Here is a 21,142-nt window from a genome sequence, read left to right as displayed (position 1 = left end):
TCCCGACCGCCTCTTATCACTAGCAGTCGAGATGACAGGCATCTTATCCGCATGGCTGAAACGGATCGTGCAGCCACGTCTCGATCCCTGAGTCAACAGATGGGGGCGTTTGCCAGACAGCAACCATCTGCACGAACAGTTCAACGACGTTTGCAGCAGCATGGACTATCAGCTCGGAGACCACGACTGCGGTTACCCTTGACGCTGCATCACAGATAGGAGCGTCTCCGATCGTGTACTCGACGACGAACCTGGGTGCACGAATGGCAAAACGTCATTTTTTTCGCATAAATCCAGGTTCTGTTTACAGCATCGTGATAGTCGCATCCGTGTTTGGCGACATCGCCGTGAACGCACATTGGAAGCGTGTGTTCGTTTATTCGAATGTGCCGCTTTTTTGTGCCTGTATGTGAAGGCTAAATTCACGAACAAATGTAGGCATAGTGCGGAACAGAATTAAAGGACCAGTTTTTCGAAACCCCATAATTGCCCCCCCTCCCCCCAGTTGCGACGCACAAGTTTGAAATGTAACTTACAGGTGTCTACAGCCTTCTCGTGTAATTGTGCGACGTCATTCTCGCGACGCTTCAAACAGCAATGTGATGACAGGTACGAAAATACGGCCACTGCTCAGAAGTTAGTGTCAGCTGTAAGGTGGGTTAGTGGTGGCACATAGGCACCAAACTGCACCATAATTCCACCCAACTCCACCGTAGTCGTGTCACACAATGAGAAGGTCGTCACATCCCCTCGTCAAATCCCCACTTACCCGTATTTAACTTCTTCTTTTGACGTCTCTACGACACATACAGCTGAAATCATGCGGTTTTTTTCATAGTTGACCGAGGACAACATTTCACGGCTCATCACCGCACAGAATCTACACGAAAAGGCCTCACGGGTGGCATAAAGGGTATCAATGAAACCGCTCATTCCCTGGACGTTGATTCCCATACATGTCGTGTTCGGAATCGACAGTTCGCATTGCGGTAAGCAGCAGAAAGGTGTTGTTGACATCCTTTGGCACAGTTGACACCCTCGGACTTTCAACCCTTTTGTAAGAGCATTGTGCTGGTGCATCCCCACTGAACGTTATTGCACTCCTTTAAAGTGCAGCGCGCCCGCAATTTTTGCTTTGGTCAGTAGGGACCGTTTAATACCGTTCGATGACATTTGGACGTGATCCGAAGCAGTAAAGGGTACTTTTGCTTTAGCAACCCTCCTGTTTGCCACACTCCTGTGATGTGATCACGCGGAAGTGCAACATTAATATGTGTGTGAATAAAACGCCAAAGGGTCCCTCCAAGACCCCTTCCCCACCAGTTCGGCAACGCCCTCAGTGCCACCCATACAACTTTATTGAGAACGTTACTTATGTATCTGTCAGGAGCTTAGACACCATATCAGCCTGGCGGCTGCTTTAGCTCGTCAGTGCTCAGTGAAGTTAACTGGGTGGCGCCGAGGATGTTGCCGAATTGTTGGGGAGGGGGGGGGGGGGGGGGGGGAGGCAGGCAGTCCCAGAGGGAGGCTTTGCAGTTTTACTCTCGCACATGTTAACGTTGCACTCCCGAGTGTTGACACCACAGGTGGGCGGAAAACAAAAGTGGTGAAAAATCATACATAACCTTAACCGCTTCGGATGACATTCAGATTCTGTCGAATGGTTTTGGAGCGTCCCTAATGGTTCAAATGGCTCTGAGCACTAAGAGACTTAACTTCTGAGGTCATCAGTCCCCTACAACTTATAACTACTTAAACCTAACTAACCTAAGGACATCACACACATACATGCCCGAGGCAGGATTCGAACCTGCTACCGTAGCGGTCGCGCGGTTCCAGACTGTAGCGCCTACAACCGCTCGGCCACCCCGGCCGGCCGTCCCTAATGGATCTAAGCTGTACACGAGAGCAAAAATTGCGGTCGTGCTCCAATCCAAAGGGATACAATCACGTTCAATGGAATGCAGTCCTACAATGTCTTTAGAAAAGTGCTGAAACGTCCGAGGATGTCAACAGTGTTAAAAGATGTCAAGAACATCTTTCTGTTGCTCATTGCTCTGCGAATTGTCGTTTTCGACCGCGAAATATGTTGGAATCAAAGCCCCAGGAAAAAGATGTTGCTACACCGACGTGCTCTATGCCACCCCTGAGGCCTTTTCGCATAGATTCAGAGCGGCTGTGTATGTTTTTCTCGGCCATCCACATGAAAACCGCATGGTTTAAAAATTGGGTTTATAGGCTGGGACCTCCTTCGCAGAGACGTCAAAAGAAGAGGAGAGGTGCGGGCATGAGTGGTAGTGGCGACCTTCACATCGTATAATGCGTCCACGATGACGTTGTGCAGAGCCGTTGTGAAATATGGTGCCACAACATCACTAACCCACCTTTCAACTGAAATGAACTTTGGCCGCTTTTCACATGTGTTGACACCTCGCTGTTTGCTGCGTCGACGAGTCAGAGGGTGACGTCACATGGCTCCATGCTTTTGTACTAGTATAGGGGAAGGTTGCAGGTCGTTTTGAGCCAAATTTCAAACATACGCGTCGTAATGGGAGAACATTACTGGGTTTCGAAAAGGTAATGCTTTAATTTTGTTGGGCTGCGTATTTTGATATGGTTTTCACCATTAGATAGGCTCAATCACGAGGAAGGTTTGTTTATACGATTTCGTGCAAATTAGTTGAATTATGTTGATGTTTGTCGATTCAGTAGTGCATCCTGAGAAGTGGCGTGCGCTGCTTAAATCGTTTAAGTTATCCTTAGAACAATCGAGCGACCCCGGTTTCGTATGGCTCAAATGGCTCTGAGGTCATCAGTTCCCTAGAACTTAGAACTACTTAAACATAACTAACCTAAGGACGTCACACACATCGATGCCCGAGGCAGGATTCGAACCTGCGACAGTAGCGGTCGCACGGTTCCGAACTGAAGCGTCTAGAACCGCTCGGCCACACCGGCCGGCCGGCTTCGTATGGCTAGTATTAAGTTTTCTATGACCGAACGATCTGTCTGGCGTAGTGGTAATCGATTACATACAGAAACGTTCCTCCTGAATTATTCTATCTGTTAGTCAAAACTGTATGAAAATCGCTATAGTAGTTCCTTAGAATAGCCTCCGCACACTGACAGAATACACGGCAGTGTATTATAATTCATTATTAACGTTATTTTTGTTTGTTTTGTGAAGAAAGAGCCGGCTGCGGTGGCCGTGCGGTTCTAGGCGCTTCAGTCCGAAACCGCGTGACTGCTACGGTCGCAGGTTCGAATCCTGCCTTGGGCATGGATGTGTGTGATGTCCTTAGGTTAGTTAGGTTTAAGTAGTTCCAAGTTCTAGGGGACTGATGACCTCAGATGTTTGGTGCCATAGTGCTCAGAGCCATTTGAACCATTTGTGAAGGAAGAAGATGCTGTCAGGATACTGAAACAAAATTAAGTATAAATTAATAACTGGTCTTGTTAATTTATCGATGGCTATAAATACTAATTGTGAAAATTTAGTAGTAATGTGGGATCTCGGCTGTCGCCTGCATGACATGAGTGTGTTCCAGGCCGCAAATGAGTGTTCATCATTATCATCATTTAAGACTGATTATGCCTTTCAGCGTTCAGTCTTATAAAATTCCTCCGTGATCCCCTATTCAGTGCTAAGATTGGTGCCTCTTCTGATGTTAATCCTATTACTTCAAAATCATTCTTAACCGAATCCAGGTACCTTCTCCTTGGTCTGCCCCGACTCCTCCTACCCTCTACTGCTGAACCCATGAGTCTCTTGGGTAACCTTGCTTCTCCCATGCGTGTAACATGACCCACCATCTAAGCCTGTTCATCCTGACTGCTACATCTATAGAGTTCATTCCCAGTTTTTCTTTGATTTCCTCATTGTGGACACCCTCCTGCCATTGTTCCCATCTGCTAGTACCTGCAATCATCCTAGCTACTTTCATATCCGTAACCTCAACCTTGTTGATAAGGTAACCTGAATCCACCCAGCTTTCACTCCCATATAACAAAGTTGGTCGAAAGATTGAACGGTGCACAGATAACTTAGTCTTTGGCTGACTTCCTTCTTGCAGAAGAGACTAGATCGTAGCTGAGCGCTCACTGCATTAGCTTTGCTACACCTCGCTTTCAGTTCTTTCACTATGTTGCCATCCTGTAAGAATATGCATCCTAAGTACTTGAAACTGTCCACCTGTTCTAACTTTGTTCCTCCTATTTGGCACTCAATCCGTTTATATTTCTTTCCCACTGACATTACTTTCGTTTTGGAGATGCTAATCTTCATACCATAGTACTTACATTTCTGATCTAGCTCTGACATATTACTTTGCAAACTTTCAATCGAATCTGCCATCACAACTAAGTCATCCGCATATGCAAGATTGCTAATTTTGTGTTCACATATCTTAATCTCACCCAGCCAGTCTATTGTTTTCAACATATGATTCATAAATAATATGAACAACAGTGGAGACAGGTTTCAGCCTTGTCTTACCCCTGAAACTACTCTGAACCACGAACTCAATTTACCGTCAACTCTAACTGCTGCCTGACTATCCATGTAGAGACCTTTAATTGCTTGCAAAAGTTTGCCTCCTGTTCTATAATCTCATAGAACAGACAATAACTTCCTCCTAGGAACCCAGTCATATGCCTTTTCTAGATCTATAAAGCATAGGTACAATTCCCTGTTCCACTCGTAACACTTCTCCATAATTTGCCGTAAACTAAATATCTGGTCCTGACAACCTCTAAGAGGCCTAAACCCACGCTGATTTTCATCCAATTGGTCCTCAACTAATACTCGCACTTTCCTTTCAACAATACCTGAGAAGATTTTACCCACAACGCTGATTAAAGAGATACCTCTGTAGCTGTTACAACATTTTCTGTTTCCATGTTTAAAGATTGGTGTGATTACTGCTTTTGTCCAGTCTGATGGAACCTGTCCCGACTCCCACGCCATTTCAATTATCCTTTGTAGCCATTTAAGACCTGACATTCCACTGTATTTGATGGGTTCCGACTTAATTTCATCCACCCCAGCTGCTTTATTGCACTGCAATCTATTGACCATTTTCTCCACTTCCTCAAATGTGATCCTGTTTCCATCATCATTGCTATCCCATTCTACCTCGAAATCTGAAACATTGCTGATCATATTTTCACCTACATTGAGCAACTCTTCAAAATATTTCCTCCATCTGCCCAAGGCATCCACAGGATTCACCAGCAGGTTTCCTGACCTGTGCAAAATACTTGTCATTTCCTTCTTACCTTCCTTTCGAAGACTGCTATTTACACACCAGCAGCTTGACCCAAGGTCTCCAACCTGTTTCCAAAGTCTTCCCAAGATTTCTTCTTGGATGCTGCAATTATCTGTTTGGCTTTGTTTCTTTCTTCAACATAACTTTCTCTGTCTACCTGAGTTCTAGTATGTAGCCATTTTTGATACACCTTCTTTTTCCTTTTACAGGCTGCCTTGACTGTGTCATTCCAGCAAGCTGTTTGCTTCATCCTACTTTTACACACTACTGTTCCAAGACATTCTTTAGCCACTTCTAGTACTGTGTCCCTGTACCTTGTCCATTCCTTTTCCAATGACTGTAACTGACTACATTCAACTAACTGGTACCTTTCTGAGATTGCTGTTATGTACTTGTGCCTGATTTCCTTATCCTGAAGTTTCTCCACTCTTATCCTCCTACATATGGACCTGACCTCCTGCACTTTCGGCCTCACAATCCCAATTTCACTGAAGATTAAATAATGATCAGTGTCATCGAAGAATCCCCTGAATACACGTGTGTCCCTCACAGCCTTCCTGAATTCCTGATCTGTTATTATATAGTCTGGTTCCCCTGCCTTCCCAAGTATACCGGTGAATGTTCTTATGTTTAAAAAAGGAGTTTGTGATTACAAAGCCCATACTGGCACAGAAATCCAAGAGTTGTTTCCCGTTCCTGTTGGCCTCCATATCCTCTCCAAATTTACCCATAACCTTTTCATACCCTTCTGTTCGATTTCCAATCCAGGCATTAAAATCACCCATGAGCAGAACACTGTCCTTGTCCTTTACTCTAACAACTACATCACAGAGTGTCTCATAAAAACTATCCATCTTATCTTGATCTGTCCCTTCACAATGCGAATATACTGACACAGTCCTAATTGTCTGCTAGACACTGTCAAATTTATCCACATCAATCGTCCGTTTACATACCTTACTGCAACTACGCTAGGTTCCATTTCTTTCCTGATGGAAAGCCCTACACCCCATTGTGCTATTCCTGCTTTGACTCCTGACAGGTAGACCTTGTATTCTCCCACTTCCTCTTCTTTCTCACCCCTTACCCGAATGTCACTAACAGCTAAAATGTCCAGCCCCATCTTACTTGCAGCCTCTACCAGCTCTACCTTCTTCCCAGGGTAGCCTCCATTGATATTAATAGCTCCCCATCTCATTACCATTTGTTTGCCAAGTCGTGTCTTAGGAGTCCCTGGTTTGTCAGTTAGAAATGGGACTGCGTCACCTCCAAAGGTCCGAGGCATTTTGCTCTGATGGTTGCCAGCATCATATTTGAAGTATCGGGGAAGCAGGTTGCTAGCCTTACTTGCCCCGAGTCCCATTGAGTTTTACCTCTAACGGTTGAGGGACTAACTGGTGGATTTGGTAGTCTTCGCCGTATGAGCACAAAAGTGACCACGACTCAGAATATGCTCGAAATGCCCTGCCTTCTTCCAAAGTAACTGGTATCCCGACTGTCAGGACCACTTACTTGGCCACTCATACGTTGCCCGTGGTTCATGAAATAGGACATGACTACAGGAACCCACACCATGAACCAGATGAGTCTTCATCTTAAAATTTAATTTTCGTGAAACATTTTTTGGAAATACTCGGAGATCACCACCATTGTAAAATACGAGTTCATGATTCACGGACCACTAAGGCAACAGCAGCGACCACAAAACTCACTATTCAACACAGAAAAAGTGAGTGGCATCGTATTAAGCGGCTTTAAGTGCCTTATCAGTTCATAGCACTTCTTATCTCGAAGAAGAAAGGGAGAGTCATGTTAAGTTCATTCAAATCTGTGCTGTCTCTATTAATAATTTAACCAAGACATAAGCTGGACTGGAACTCATGCAGGGTGATTCTGTGATAAACTTTCAGGGATGACGTAGAAGGGAAATGTACCATTTTAAGGTAAAGGTCGGGATCGACCGGGTCGAAAATTATGAGCGAAAATCGTTCTGCTACATCTCACAGTGGAATACACGTACCGATACTGTTCTTGCTCAGATTGTAGTGTAGACAACTATTAGATGTTGTAATATAGATCAAAACAAGAAAAAAATGTAGTAAACATGGGCTCTCAAATGTATACCTTAAGAGCTACTAGCACTTGTTCATCTTCGATAACGTGAAACACATCTCTTCTACTGCGTCTTCTGTGCTTTACGTATTTTAGGAGGGGGTAATATGAACCAAAACAAGAAAAAAAGTCCACTAAATATGGGCTCTAACATGCATACCTTAAGAGATATGGGCACTTGTTCAGTAGAAGAGATGTGTTTCAAATTAGCGAAGACGAACAAGTGCACATAGGTCTCGAGGTATCCATTTTGGAGCCCGTGTTTAATGAACGTTTATCTCTTGTTTTGGTCCGTACCACCATCTCTGAAAGTTGCCTACCGTGCACCCTCACCAACAACGGTAGTGGTACATATATTCCACTGGCAGAGGTATCGAAACGATTTTCGGTCGTTTTCGGGGTTCCTCGGCTCAGAGTGATGCATTTACTCTTTTCCGTCATCAATGAAAGTTTATAACATCATCATGTAATCATCCTGTGTAAAAACTTTCAAGTACAATGATTCTGGAGAACTGAATTGTGCCACCTTGTCTAATCATGCGTAAAAATTCAAATAGCAATTGCTGATCAGAGACGACGTAGGAAATTATAACGCAGTAAGTTTTCATAAATAGATTATAACTGTCGTTATTTTTCTAGAAGTTCGGAGCATACACACAAACACACACAAATACACACACATTCACACACACACACACACACACACACACACACACACACACACACACACACACATACATACATACATACATGCACTTTGTCAGATACGCTGGGCAACATTGACTCAGAAAATTTAAAAATAGTTGTAATTCACCCGTTCCGGTAAAGGTTTTCTGGAGGTTTCCGTTCGTTAATGGCAAATGCCGGAACTTGTAATCTATTACATTTTGTTCACAATTGGGAATCGGCTTGGTAACTTTCTTAAAAGAAGCGCGAATGGACTGTACCTCAAACAGCCAGCGTTAGTCATCCACAAAAATATTCATGCATGGCCACTACTGTAGTTGTGCGAAAAGCAAATCCCATGAGACCATAAATAATAAAATAGTTATAATGTTACTGTACAATAAAGCAATCGTTTACGAACACAATGGGAATAAGCATTTCGTGCACAACGAAATTTTAAAGAATATTTTGAATCATTGTTGGATATTGTAATATCACAAAAAATGTCAAATTTACGTGCAGTCGTGCAAAGGAAACACACACACACACACACACACACACACACACACACACACACACACACACAACCTTGGTGCTGGTTCATTAGGGGTAACCCACGTGCACATGCAACGAGCCAGACGCGGAATTTCAGCTGCTGTTTTTAAACTGCTAGTCCGATAAGAAGCTATAATTTAAGTTTAGATAAGCAATATTAATTTAAAATAACATGCTGAACAGGATTCACTAAGTGAAATGTAAAAAGATGTTTTGCTTATTGTGCTCCACAAATTCCATGGACTTAAAGAATGACATCTTGTAAATACCACCACAGCTGCTGTTAAAATAATAGTTTATTAGGCAATCGTGTGCCAATCTCTTCACATCAGAGTAGCATTTAAACCGGCTTCTGCCACCTTTGAGTTCACCAGCATACCTTATCTTGGTGAGATGAGAACATCATGAAACGTAAACCACAGACCACTCGTGCAGAAATCTGCTCCGTATTCTAAAGAGTTCCGTATTTGTTGAATGCCGAAATTCGGAACACGTTAGAGCGCTAATCTCTCTGAATGAGGCACTTCGGCTGCATAGATGTCGTGGGTCTTTAAGGTGACCATGTTAAGTGTCTGTAGAATGTAGAGTTCTGTTGAGGGAGCATTTATTAAACGGGTGGATCACCATCAATGGTGTTACAATTCTTCACTGAACGACACGTACAAGATTTTTGGGATATAATCAAAGGTAGGTAACGCAAGACCGAGCGATTTGAAACTTTACGCTACCGCATTTCAACCCCTTTACCAGCGTAACACCATAGATGAAACTTTCTTTCAACAGTAGCACATCAATGGACTACCTCCAGGCTAGAGACCTCTCATTGCATTTGAGTGCGTATATCTCTTCGGCCATGGATGCTGGTGGAAATTCAGAGGTTTCTTTGTAATATATTTATTTTCTTTGCCTGCAGAATTTATGAGAATATATTGTTCAAAACAGTTTCGCTGTACCATCATGCCCAGCACAGATTTATTTTTATTAAATGTTCTTTGCTGTCAGATTTTCAGTCCACGGGTGGACACTTTCGAAAATAATAATCCTAGAGTGTTTCTCTGTAGCATGCAATTTCTACTCCAGACCACATTACATTCTGACCTGAAATGTCATAAAAAGAAATAAGCAAAATTTTTTTAGCATCATCAAGCAATCACTTGGCAGTGTCTTGCTTAGTGCGAGGAAAAAAGCAGTTGGCGCCAGGTATCAGAATCATTCACATGCTATAAAGCGTGTTATTTAGCCCACGCTCTGTATGTACTGCGGCCCCTGTCGCATTAGGACCACCCGCCATTTTGTGCTGTGCCGTTGAACACGTCAACAAGAAACAAGGAAGCGACGGAGCAGTACAAACCCGATGACACAGCCCGTCTTGAGTAGTGTTCCGAGGCAGCAGCGAGCCGCTACCTCTGTCAGTACGGTGGCCCAGCCAGTATTGCGATGTGAGATGAGAAATATTGACGCTTGTTGAGTAACCCAATCGCTGAAGAATGCGTCCCTGCTGTTCTGTAATTACTCAATGATCTGATTGACGATCGTCCTTTGAGGAGCCAAAACATTATGACCGTCACGCCTTTAATAGCGTGCTGGTCCACCTTTGGAAGCAGTTCAGCAACGAGTGTGTGCACCTTGGATCCGACAAGTCGTTGGTAAGTCACCAGAGGTATATCGCACCAGATGCTTACGCACAGGTCACGCAATTCCCGTAAATTACGGGCCTGTGGTTTATTGACGCAGTGCTGGTGCCCATTGATATCCCAGATGTATTACATCAGGTTCAGATCAGGCGAATTTGTGGCCACGACATCAAAGTGACGTCACTATGAGCTTCTCAACTGACTGCAGCTCGATTGTGGACTTCCGGAATGGACTGTTATCGTTATGGGAGATACGTTCGCCCTCGCGGAAGACATCGAGCATCGGGCAGCCTGCTGTTGTCAGGGTGCCTTCCCTTACTATCACAGGTCCCATGGAAAACCAAGTCAATTACCCCTATAGTATAATACTGCCTCCAGAGGCTTGGGTCCTTGGCGCAATGATTCGAGGAGACGTTCGCCGCGATGATGGCGTATCTGGACACAATCTTTGACCTAGTGAAACAAGAATCGTCAGTCATTCGACCAGGGGACTTGTCTCCATTGATCCATGGTCCCATCTCGATGATCCAGTTTCCACTGCAATCGTAACTGGCGATGTCGTTAGGTAAACATGGGTACATATTGGAGGTGTGGGGGTCATCTACATTGGGGTCCCATTTTCACCAGTGTGAACGAAACACATTGATTACTGAAGTCACATGAGGGGTGGGGGGAAAAATATAACTTTTAATATCACGTTGTTGAAGTTCAGAGTCAAAAATGGTTCAAATGGCTCTGAGCACTATGCGACTTAACATCTGAGGTCATCAGTCGCCTAGAACTTAGAACTAATTAAACCTAACTAACCTAAGGACATCACACACATCCATGCCCGAGGCAGGATTCGAACCTGCGACCGTAGCGGTAGCTCGGTTCCAGACTGCAGCACCTAGAACCGCACGGCCACTCCGGCCGGCTCAGAGGGCGCTGTCTATCTGTACAGTTGCAAGGGATGGTAGGGTTATCAACTGCGAATATTTTTTTAAAAGCAGGAACAAATGCATCAAAAACTATCCTTTAAAAAATTATGATTCATCCGAGCCCTTTTTTTTACCTTTGTAATAAACAGTAAGTGATGACAAGTTTTATGTTTTTGAAAGTTCTATGCTTCTTAGATTTGCCAATTACAAACATAAATTTATGGCCACCACTTGCTTTGCTACATACTGCAGTGGCTGAACTGTCCTTTGCTAGAGTCGTGCCACTGGCTGTTTCATTCTTTAAGGAAAGATTTTTTTTGTGGGAGCATTTTGTAATTTAACCCAGTCTCGTCAATGTTGTACTCGTATAGCAGAGCAGCTACCAGTTCATTTTCTGACTCTTTTTTTTCCAAATTTTTCAGCAAACTTCCTAGCTGCATCATTATCAGCAGAAAGTTTTTCACCTGATGCAGCAACTTGCCTGACGCCATGACGATTTTTCCAGTGGTGAAGCCAACATTCACCTGCTTGTAAATCGTGACAGGAGTAAAACTGATCGACAGCGCTGGTACGATTTTCGGCGCGGAGCACAGCGGGGTCGTCGGACGCGTAATCGGACAATTCCAAGAGTCGGTTAATCGAGGGTCGGATGGTTGAAGTTCTACTGTATTTTATTTATTGAGTGAAACTGTCGAACTTCGGTATCCCGTAAACAACATCGTGTTGTCGGATACAGCACTTGCAACTCCGAGCTCTATTTTTTGTTTCCAACCTCCGATCAGTCGCGAAATGGAAACCACAGCGAAAAATTTTTAAAAAATGTTTTATTTGCAACAGTTAGCTACATCTTGCAACTATTTCTCTACATAGTCACCTCTCCGACTTGGACATTGTGGTAGCGCGGTACCAACTTGCAAGTATCCTCGTCGTAGACTTTCGACAATTCCGTACGCTCAACTGCAACTAGTTGTCTGTGTGTAAATACAGTTCTCTTAGCCAGCTGTTCATATGAATAAAGAGATGAAGGCAAGAGGCAGTCAAGTCTGGGTTGTATGGTGGGTAATCACACACTTCCCATCGAAAACGCTGCACCATCATCTTCGTATCCCCTGCAGTGTGCACCCGAGAATTTTCATGAAGAAGGAAATGCGTGACAGTTGCGTTATGAGGCCCAAGCTCTCAGCAGGCACCTCACACTGGCGGGAGACACAGTTTTCTTGGCACCTTTAAGTTCTACTTGTGCGCTCGGAACTAAAAAGTGCGATGTGTCGCGATAAACATGCAAGTTATAGACAATACACAACACATCTGTACCTAGCTACCCGGATTTTCACTGTTGTTTTAATTTCGCGAACTATTGGGGGTTGAACAAAAGACATTCTTCGTATATCAGTCATTCTGCACATATCGTTTTGAGGTTGCGCTGGCACCAGAATGACGTTAGTGATCCCATGGACTATGAATAGCTCAAAGAGTGAAATAGAGTCTTATTATTCGATGCTGGAAATGGCAGAGGTTGCATTTTGCTGTACTTTAGCCAGCGACATTGACAGCCACGTGTCACGTACGTCGACTTCCTGAACGCTGCATTGCATTAAAAAAGAATGTTCGGCAGGTTTTCCCAGCGAGTTTCAGATGGGCTATTACAAACAATAAGGACAAGGAAGACCTGTAAGATCTCAGACAAGACTTTTGCTTGGTGAATGTTATTCTTTAGCCACGTAAGGGTCCTTGAGCAAGAGGTGTAAACAATGGTTTTCAGATAACCTCATAAAAATGTGTGGAAAGAAGTGAAAATGGGATGGTGTACTGGCTAAGCAATATTGCCCTTGTGAGATCAGGGGTCTAAGAAACTTTTCCCACAAGATACAAATTTCAGTTTCATACTGTATGTGCATGGCCTATGTTTACTGAATGCATAAGCCCCCAACATCAATTTGTAAAAGATCTGGCCAGAAAACGAATGATGGTAAACAAACTTACTGCTCACGGCGTGGAATGTGACCATCCCCAACTTCTGCTACCACGCCTCCCTTCACTGTGCTCCATTCAAATCAGCAGGTTACCTTGTTATATCCAATATTTCCTCGAACATATATTACACATAATGAACACGACACCAAAACTACAGAAACTCTGGTACGTACAGAGAGGTACCAACTGTCTCCCTTCCCACGTACTATGTGCGAATGGAAAAGGAAAGTGGCAAAATAATACTGGCCTTCCCTTGTGGCTCAATGGGATGTTGAAAGATTTTCCATTGGAAACCACTTTGGAGTATTGCGCGGACATAACCCACCTCAATTTTCCAGCTGGTGAAATGGGCTCTCGGCGGGGTCAGGGATTTTCTCTGCCTCGCGATGGCTGGGTGTTGTGTGATGTCCTTAGGTTAGTTAGGTTTAAGTAGTTCTAAGTTCTAGGGGACTGATGACCATAGATGTTAAGTCCCATAGTGCTCAGAGCCATTTGAACCATTTGAAATGGGCTCTAAATTTTAAAGTGTATTCTTAACATCGCACCATTCTCGGCGAGTCTTTTCATCACTGAGAGGTTAAAGCAGACTGAAATATTCACAACTCCGACTGAAATTTGATCCCATGACCTCTTGGTTTCAAGGCATACTCTTTACCACTTGACCACCAGGCCCAGCCTGATAACGGTGTACAATACACCCTCTGCTACGCAAATTACAGTGGGTAGTGACCGAGCAAAGTGGTTAGCACACTGGACGCGCATTCGGGAGGACGACACTTCAAACCTGCCGGCCGGAGTGGCCGTGCGGTTCTAGGCGCTATAGTCTGGAGCCGAGCGACCGCTCCGGTCGCAGGTTCGAATCCTGCCTCTGGCATGGATGTGTGTGATGTCCTTAGGTTAGTTAGGATTAATTAGTTCTAAGTTCTAGGCGACTGATGACTATAGAAGTTAAGTAGCATAGTGCTCAGAGCCATTTGAACCATTTTTGAACGCTCCAAAACCGCGTCCAACCATCCTGATTTAGGTTTTTCGTGATTTCCCTAAATCCCTTCAGGCAGATTCCGGGATTATTCCTTCGGCTAGGCACGGTCGACTGTCTTCCCTAATTGGGTGGGACCGATGACCTCGCTGTTTGTTCCCCGAATCAACCGACCAACCAACAGTGAGTAATGGAATATAGGTGTACCTGAATATGCAATAACAAGCTGGCATTAGTGAAATGGATGAGAAGCTGTGAGCAATTGTCTGTCGCGCGACAGCAGCAGCATGTGGTGGTGCAGTGCATGCTGTTAGGCTGTGCAGGACCTTGCCCCCGGCGGCACGGCACGGCCGTCTGCCACCGCCAAGCGCCCGCCCCCGCCGCCCCCGCCGCCCCCGCCGCCTCAGCCGCCTCCGGCGCCGCCAGCGCAGCCGCGCCCTGACCTTGCGCACCACGTTCTCCAGCTGCTCGCCGCCGCCGCCTCTGGAACACGTGCACTCCACTTCACCACTAGGTGGCGCAGGCTTCGCCGGCTGCCACGTACCGCACCACGCCTCCGTCCTGCGCACACATCACACACTTAGGAACAGGCGTGTCCACAACAGGGGACATCTGGTAATGCAACCCACCCATGGCGGAAGACTAGCTGAGTCTGACGAAATGGCGAATTAAAATAGCTGACGCTTTGTTGAAGCAATCATTTGTGATGTATAAAACGATCTCAGATTTCTTGCGCGTCAAATCTAGTAAATGCTCAAGGTTTCGACTATCACCACCAACGTCTTCGACAGAAGCAATTTCGTTCTCAAGCCGTTTGCTTTGACACACGCAGGTTTGACGTGTAGCGCTAGTCTCGACACATTTTACAAATCCCTTCAAATCCTAGAACGCCATGTGCTCCACCTCGCCTATCGCATCCACCTCCCATCCCCCACGCGGATCCTATATGACCTCATCCCATTCCCGCACCTAGTACCTTTCCTCGAACGGGTACTGATCCTCTACACCAGGGATTCCCAAAATGAACGATATCGACCCCAAGGGGTCGATATCGGTTTCCTAGAGGTCGACATTAACGAAAACTGATTTTGGGGGTTGACGACTAAAGATAGGCCCACTTATTCATAATAGTCTGCTAACTTAAAGCATTGCTAATTCTCACTCTGTCTTCTTCTATTGACCTAAGTCAGAATGAAAAATAACACTCTGTATCAGCTGTTTTAAGTTAGTGGACCATTATGAATAAGGGGGTTGATCTTAAAAGTAGGTAATTTGGCCATGGGGGTCTGAGGTAACAGTTCATTTTGGAAAAGGGGTCACTTGTCCAAAACAGTTTGGGGATCCCTGCTCTACACCTCCCGCAAACTTGATCCCCCTCACCTGCTCGTCTCTCCCATCCTCTCCCACCCCCGTCTGCTGCCGTGCCTCCATTCCCACATCCCACCTGCTCTCCATCTCTCCACTCTCCATACCGTCGCCCGAGGTGGCTTCCACCAACTCCCCCTCCCTGATGATGCCCTCCTCCCCTCCTTCTATCCCTCCTGCCAACTTTGATCCTCCCCATCCACCCCCTGTGTTTTTTCCCAAAGGCACCATCTCTCCCTTCTCTCCCTTCTCCCTTCCTCCCTCCCTCCTCTCACCCAGGCCTCCCCTAACCCCCCTACCTTCTTTTATCCCCCTCCTATCTCCTCTGCCATTGGCTTCTACACCCTCCCCTCTCCCTGCTCGCACACCTTTCCCCTTTTTGGCAGGTCCCCGGACTCATACACGTATAGTGAACTTTCGCGCGCCGGAGATTATCGCCTAGTGTTTGTATGTGCTGTCGTGTTCGTGTCCCAATGTTTCATCGTGTGTGCTCCAACGTTCGCGTGTGTCATCTCTGTGCGCGTCCACGTTTCTGAACGCCCGTGAACGGCTTCATGTGTTTTAATTTTGTATGTCTACGTTTGTATATCCACCATGTCTGTTCTGCGATTGTCTTCTTTTGTATCTTTAATCACATCTGTGGCCGAAGAGCGGCGTAGTATGCTGCTGCTGGCCTACCTGTATCAGGTGTGAAAAAAAAAAACAACAAATTAAAAAAATCCGGACACACCTCATCCTCTACTACTGGCGGGATGTACCAACCACGAAGTAAACCGCGGCTGTCAGGAGGGTGCTGAGATGGAGGAAGCTTAAACGCTGCAAATTGTTTCACGACCGCCACATACCCAAAATCAGTAATAATAAGGCTACATAATGGGCACCTTAGTTAGAGATGGTGTAAGATGTAAATATACCTTTATCTATAAAATTAATACCTTCAAAACGCCTTAAGCGATCGTAGCAAATTGTCCATTGATAATGTTTGAACAGGATCATCGAAATTCAGAAGCACTTTCTTTTATTAAAACTGTAGAGTCTGAGTAATGAGTCGGATCATGATTCTGGCGATTAGAAGAACTCATTTAAAAACTCAAGACAATAAAAACAGCGTTAGTATGAGACAATAATTCCGAATATCTGTAGGTGTATAATTCTTAATTGTGGCCAAGCTGTCTAAGTTTGTCAACCGTAACTGTGTGGAACAATTATTTGGTTTTTTTCTAATACCAGTCACACTTTCTTTTAATGAACAAAACGTTCTCAAAACGCGTTGCAGAATGTTAAATTAAATATAAAATACATGAATATGACCGGTAGCAAAAAATACAAATAATAAATGTATTATTCTTTGTTATATAATGCAGAATAAAGTTAATTTTGACCAATTCATCATTGTTGTTGTTATGGTCTTCAGTTAAAAGACTGGTTAGATGCAACATTCCATGCTACTCTATCATGTGCAAGCCTCCTCATCTCCGAATAACTACTGCAACCTACATCCTTCTGATACTACTTAGTGTATTCATCTCTTGATCTCCCTCTACGATTTTTACCCTCCACGCTGCCCTCCAATATTAAATTGCTGATCCCTCGATGCCACAGAGTGTGTCCCACCAACCGATCCCTTCTTCTAGTCAAGTTTTGCCACAAATTCCTCTTCTCCCCAGTTCCATTCAGTACCTTGTCAGTAGTTACATGCTCTACCCATCTAATCTTCAGCATTCTTCTGTAGCACCACATTTCGAAAGCTTCTATTCTCTTCTTGTCTACAGTGTTTATCGTCCATGTTTCACTTCACACATGGCAACACTCCATACCGTTACCTTCACAAAAGACTTCCTGACACTTAAATCTACACTCGATGTTAACAAATTTCTCTTCTTGAGAAACACCTTCCTTGCCATAGCCAGTCTACATTTTATATCCTCTCTACTTAGACCATCGTCAGTTAGTTTGCTTCCCAAATAGCATATCCGAATCTAATTCCCTCAGAATCACCTGATTTAATTCGACTACATTAAATTATACTCGTTTCGTTTTGTTGGTGTTCATCTTACATCCTCCTTTCAAGACACTGTCCACTCCGTTCATCTGCTCTTCCAGGTCCTTTGCTGTCTCTGACAGAATTACAATGTCATCGGCAAACCTCAAAGTTTTTATTTAATTCCTACTCTGAATTTTTATTTTGTTTCCTTTACTGTTTGCTCAATATACAAATTGAATAACATTGGGGATAGGCTACAACCTTGTCTTACTCCCTTCTCAACCACTGCTTCCCTTTCATCCTCCTCGACTCTGATAACTGTCATCTGGTTTCTGTACAAATTGTAAATAGCCTTTCGCTCCCTGTTTTTAACCCTGCCACCTTCAGAATTTGAAAGAGTTTATTCCAGTCAACATTGACAAAAGCTTTCTAAAAGTCTATAAATATTAGAAACGTAGGTTTGCCTTTCCTTAACCTATCTTCTAAGATAAGTTGTAGGTTCAGTGTTGCCTCGCGTGTTCCAACTTTTCGCGGAATCCAAACTGATCTTCCCCGAGATCAGCTTCTGTCAGTATTTCCATTCGTTTGTAAAGAATTCGTGTTAGTATTTTGCAAACGGGGCTTATTAAACTGAAAGCTCGGTAATTTTCGCATCTGTCAACACGTGCTTTTTTGGTATTGGAATTATTATATTCTCCTTGCAGTCTGAAGGTATTTTACCTGTCTCATGCATCTTGCTTATCAGATGGAAGAGTTTTGTTGTGGCTGGCTCTCCCAAGGCTATCAATAGTTCTAATCGAATGTTGTCTACTCCCGGAACTTTTTTTCATCTTCATCTACGTCCTCATTCATTTCCGTAATATTGGTCTCAAGTAAGTCGCCCATGTATAGACCTTCTATGTACTCCTTCCACCTTTCAGTTTTTCCTTCTTTACTTAGGACTCGTTTCCCATCTGAGCTCGTGATATTCATACAGGTGTTTCTATTTTCTTCAAGGGTCTCTTCAATTTTTCTGCAGGCAGCACGTATCTTAGCGCTTGTACAGCCTTACATTTGTCCTCTAACCATCCCTACTTAGCTATTTTGCACTTTCTGTCGATCTCATTTTTGAGACGTATGTATTCCTCTTCACCTGCTTCATTTACTGCATTTTTATATTTTCTCCTTTCATCAATTAAATTCAGCACCTCTTCTGTTACCGAAGGATTTATACTAGCCCTTGTCGTTTTACCTACATGACCCTCTGCTGCTTTCACTATTTCATCTCTCAAAGCTAACTATTCTTCTTCTACTGTATTTCTTTCCCTTGTTTTTGTCAACCGTTCCTTGATGCTCTCTCTGAAACTCTCTACAACCTCTGGTTCTTTCGGTTTACCCAGGTCCCATATCCTTAAATTCTAAATTCTTCAGTTTTAATCTACAGTTCATAACCAACAAATAGTGGTCAGAGTCCACATCTGCCCCTGGAAATGTCTTACAATTTATAGCCTGGTTCCTAAATCTCTGCCAGCCAGGGTCGCAGAGGGGTTCTAGGCGCTACAGTCCGGAACCGTGCGACCGCTCAGGTCGCAGGTTCGAATCCTGCCTCGGGCATGGATGTATGTGATGTCCTTAGGTTAGTTAGGTTTAAGTAGTTCTACGTTCTAGGGGACTGATGACCTCAGAAGGTAATTCCCTTAGTGCTCAGAGCCATTTGAACCATTTTGAACCTAAATGTCTGTCTTACCATTATATAATCTGTCTGAAACCTGGTGTCTCCAGGCGCCTTCCATGTATACAATTCTTAAAGAAAGGGTTAGCTGTGATTAGGTTATGCTGAGTGGAAAATTATACCAGGCGGCTTCCTCTTTCATTCCTTACCCCTATTGCATATTCACCTACTAATTTTCCTTCTCTTCCTTTTCCTACAGTCGAATTCCAGTTCCCCATGACTATTAAATTTTCGTCTCCCTTAACTACCTGAATAATTTTTTCATCGCAACATACGTTTCTTCAACTTCTTCATTATCTGTCGAGCTAGTGGGCGTATAAACTTGTACTACTGTGGCAAGCGTGGGCTTCCTGTCTATCTTGGCCACTATTTTATTCGTAATAGCTTATGCGTCATTATGATATAAGAATAAATGAAATAAAATACCCAGCGAAACGTATACCATTACCTAAATAGTGGTGAAATTGTAGTCCTGTCTGATGTTTAACACTTATGATAGCATTAAGTTTAATATAGTTTCTACTCTTTGAAAAGTCCGCGATGACGGACAAGAGACATTTTTCGATTTGTCTATAAGAAACAATGAAGTTAACGTATCACTTCAGGTCAGATGTACCAGCGCGAAAGCGCAAGTTACGAGATACGTTTAGATGTTTAGTCTTAACAATTAATCTGTGCTAAAAATGCGTTTTCTGATATTTACAGCGGCACCTTGAACGGCATTTAAAGGCAGCGGTCTTGCTGGCCATGGTCAGCTGATGGCATGAGCCTGTAGAGGCAAGACACGTGGTGATGTATAGCGCGTCAGTAGCTGCTAAAGCCGTTTGGGATTTTTCGTGCAGTAGCTCTACGGATTTGTAAAATTTCTGCACGAGTTGAGAGACTTAGAAAAGTTTTCCGCATTGTGTATTTCAGAATTTAGTCCAAAATGCAGCGTGATTACCAGAACTTAGTACAGTGAATTCTTCAATTTGTCGTGCACTAACAGCATTTAAGCAAGTTTGAAATTAACAGTTTTATTGACTAAGCAGCGCCCACGCTGATAAGAACCTTATTACTTCTCTGTTCTGCTCCTGCCTGTAATACAGTGTATTATCTGAAGTAATAGTAACTGTAACTGCGCAGTTCGGTGGGTGTACGGAGGTCCCCTTGACGTCAATGTAGCCACCGAACTTCAAAATCAGACATGTTTATTCAGTCAACAAGCAACTCTAACTATATATGGGAAATATAAGGGTCACAATCCCACAAATCATCTTAAACACGAGAAATTATTGCACCTTTTTGTTTTCATCGATGAAAATTGTCAAGATCCGCACGGAGTGGCCGCGCGGTTTGAGGCGCCATGTCACGGATTGCGCGGCCTCTCTCGCCGGACGTTCGGGTCCTTCCTGGGGCTTGGGTGTGTTGTTCTTAGCATAAGTTAGTTTAAGTAGCGTGTAAGTCTAGGGGCTGATGACCTCAGCAGTTTGGTCCATTAGGAATTCACACACATACACACTTTTGTCAAGAGAATTTAATGTCTTGAACTAACACTATGAAAAACTTAAGTGGAACCCTCACCTACTAACATCAAAAGAAAGTCCACAACGGACTGGAACTGCTAACTCACCGAACATGGAGATTAAATCTAACGGCCATCTTCCATACGTATAAAACCTTTATCTGTATCGCCCTCAGCTGTTCCAATATAATATGGACTTTCGTTCCTCTCAGGTTTCATCGCTCCTTCAAAATCCTTGAACGACATGCACTCCTCCTCGCTTTCTGTGCCCGACTACATTTCTCTAGCTGTATCTTCATCAACTCAAAGTTCCCACACCTAGAACACCCCACATCACCAACTTCTCGCGCAAATTTGAGTCCCGAGACCATAAGATCTCCCACGTCGTCAAGATCACTGGCCTGCTCCTGTATCTTTATCAACACGTCACACCTTCCCTCAATCTGCATCTCCTTTCCCTGGGTAATTTCA

The 21,142-nt window shown here is 44.0% G+C and overlaps 1 protein-coding gene across 2 annotated transcripts in view; it reads right to left on the bottom strand.

The window, feature by feature from the left end:
- The window catches only part of LOC126281555 (insulin-like growth factor II), a 91,845-nt gene that overhangs the window by 10,982 nt on the left and 59,721 nt on the right, over window positions 1-21,142 (bottom strand). For both annotated transcript variants that reach the window (XM_049980625.1, XM_049980624.1), the window contains exon 4: window positions 14,551-14,668. In XM_049980625.1, coding sequence (XP_049836582.1) covers window positions 14,551-14,668 — 118 coding nt within the window. The remainder of the gene's footprint in view (window positions 1-14,550; window positions 14,669-21,142) is intronic.

This window comes from Schistocerca gregaria, chromosome 7, assembly GCF_023897955.1.
Source record: "Schistocerca gregaria isolate iqSchGreg1 chromosome 7, iqSchGreg1.2, whole genome shotgun sequence".
Classification (NCBI taxonomy): Eukaryota; Metazoa; Arthropoda; class Insecta; order Orthoptera; family Acrididae; genus Schistocerca; species Schistocerca gregaria.
The sequence above is the reverse complement of the archived record's forward strand: the minus strand, read 5'-3'. Positions and strand labels throughout refer to the sequence as shown.